Here is a 2,500-nt window from a genome sequence, read left to right on the forward strand (position 1 = left end):
CACAACAAAGGAACTACATGACTATACAGTCATGTAATACGGAGTGAAATCTTATTCCCCACATGGGGAGTCTGATTAGGCACTGAATCAGATGTTTATAAGAGCTGTTATCTAGAGCATTATTTTTTATTGGGTACTAATTTTGTGAATGGGTGTCTACTGAATAGTCATTGAGGCTTATGTATAATTTTATAACTATATAATATAAAGTCTTAACCTTTCTCTCTTACACTTCCTGTTAAATTACTCCAGTCTGCTGGAGTAGCAGCAGTATCACATCATGATCATCAGGAAATATGATGGTCAAACAAACATCAATAAGGGCATCAAAAGTCACCACATAACTTTGCACCATTGACAAATTTTTTGCAATTAAAATACTAATAAGAGTAAAGACATCAATAATTTTGTCCCTCTTTCATGATGACTCATAAGACAAGCAAGGAAGAAACTGTTTCAACCATTTGTGTAACAGTATGCAGTTTGTACTACAAATACATACATGTAAATTTATTATTAACAATAATCATCCTCAAAACATCAATACCTGCAGTGCTATCAGATGGATCTTCATCCTCACTGGAGGATAATTGTTCAATTGCTTGAGAAAGCACAGCGACAAAACCTTCTTTGAAGTCATCAAATGTAACCTACAAAAAAATCAATATTCATTTAAAGTCACCCAAATGTTACGTGTACACATACATGTACACTGTAACATAAGTCCGACAATGTTATAGTAAAATTAATAAATAAGCAGTTGTAACAATCTAAGATTTTACTGTGATTCTGCCTTTTGCTTCAAGGTGGATCTACATTAAATTTCAACAAGTTCACAACACTGTTTCACATAATGGCAATGTTATGCAACCATTTTAAACACCAATACTATTATCATTACTGAATATTAGATGCACTTATTATTGATGTAATAGGTTACCAAAGCAATGAGAATGACACCAAAACACAACCTCTATTTTCTCTTTACATGTAAATGAATACATCTGCAATTTTTTTTTTTTGCTTTTCATTTAAAAACTAAACTCAGTGACCTTCATTTTTGATCACTGGAAAGACAGTCTAAGATCATGGAATTCTCTGCAACAATTAATTTCTTAACTGAAACAAGTAAAAATGCTTCAGATTTAAATGGATTAACCCACTGACCCCTGGGAGTGAGACTTAACAGATTTTAATTCTTCTAATGCCAGATGATTTTACTTGTCAACTGGAGGCGTCCTATTAGGTGTCAATGGGTAAATAAATTTAGTACATCACAATAGATCATGGCCACTGCAACACTGCACAAAAACCAACGATTGCCAAAGAGAAGTGACATTTACTGCTTGCCGTGTATAAAGCGTGTAATTGATGTGATTCCAAGAGATGACTAATAATTTCCTAATAATAAATATTATATTACATTCACTGATGCTGCCATTTATGTTGCTACAAACATAATTAATGCAGTGATAATTTAGTCTGCAAATTCATTAACCTTATCTTCACTCACCACCATTGGTGAGCTAAGATCAAGGGTGGTATTATTAAGCCATCACTCTTTCTGGGACATCATGAATCACCATTATTTTTCCAAACATTGTTTGAAATTTTATTTAACAGATATGTTAAATGTTAACACAACCAAAGAAGCAGTTTGAATAACAGTTTTGAAGCAATTTAACAGCCAGTTGTAACTGTCTTTAACAAAAATAGTCATTTAAGGCATTAGACTTTCTGCTGAGCAAACTTACATCAAGCCTCCTCCCATCAATGGTGATTCTCTTTGTGAGATAATCACAAACCACTTCTTTCATAATAAACAAGTATTTAAAGAAATCAAGAACAAATAATATTGAGTCTCACTATTAAAGCTAAAGAGGTCCCTCTTTAAATTTAGGACCCTTAAAAGATTTTTTCCTTTGTCACAAACAAGACAAAAAGAATGGGCCTTGAAATTACATCAGGAGACAGGTACCCAACAGCTGGCCACCATTTTATTATTGATAAGATCAACTGCAAGTACTTTTTAATCAACCGGTTTCTATGTATGCATTTAGCAACAAAAACTTTTAAAAAACAACCACAGTGTATTTTAATCATGGATTGAAAATTTTCACGAAATTGCAAACTTTGATATGTATCAAAATAATTCCGATTGACTGAGTGGTGCCAACCCCCAGACTTCTACAAGCTAAGTCATGATACATGTTAAGCTGCACACATACATGTAGAGCACCTGTTACATAAAATGCTCTGCTCTTACTATTCCCTTGAAACCCAATTAGCCTGAATCTCAAGTGACAAACCTTTTTTGCCCAAGAAATTATTCCTTTAGCATCCACTCAGTCTACCCTTGATAATTAACCCACAAAGAAAAAAGAAAACCAGAAAACTTTGAGAGAATTAAGCTTTTTTATGTTTTTGTTGATGTGCTAGGTTACAGATGAATGGTTCCATTTCAAAGCTATTGCTGGGCCTGTCAAACAGATAATTATTT

At 33.2% G+C, this 2,500-nt stretch overlaps 1 protein-coding gene across 3 annotated transcripts in view; it reads right to left on the bottom strand.

Moving 5' to 3' along the window:
* LOC137992507 (ninein-like protein) overlaps nt 1–2,500 on the bottom strand; it is a 49,605-nt gene that overhangs the window by 40,761 nt on the left and 6,344 nt on the right. For all 3 annotated transcript variants that reach the window (XM_068837873.1, XM_068837872.1, XM_068837871.1), the window contains exon 2: nt 548–650. In XM_068837873.1, the coding sequence (XP_068693974.1) occupies nt 548–650 (103 nt within the window). The remainder of the gene's footprint in view (nt 1–547; nt 651–2,500) is intronic.

This window comes from Montipora foliosa, chromosome 2 (genome assembly GCF_036669935.1).
Source record: "Montipora foliosa isolate CH-2021 chromosome 2, ASM3666993v2, whole genome shotgun sequence".
In the NCBI taxonomy this organism is placed as follows: Eukaryota; Metazoa; Cnidaria; class Anthozoa; order Scleractinia; family Acroporidae; genus Montipora; species Montipora foliosa.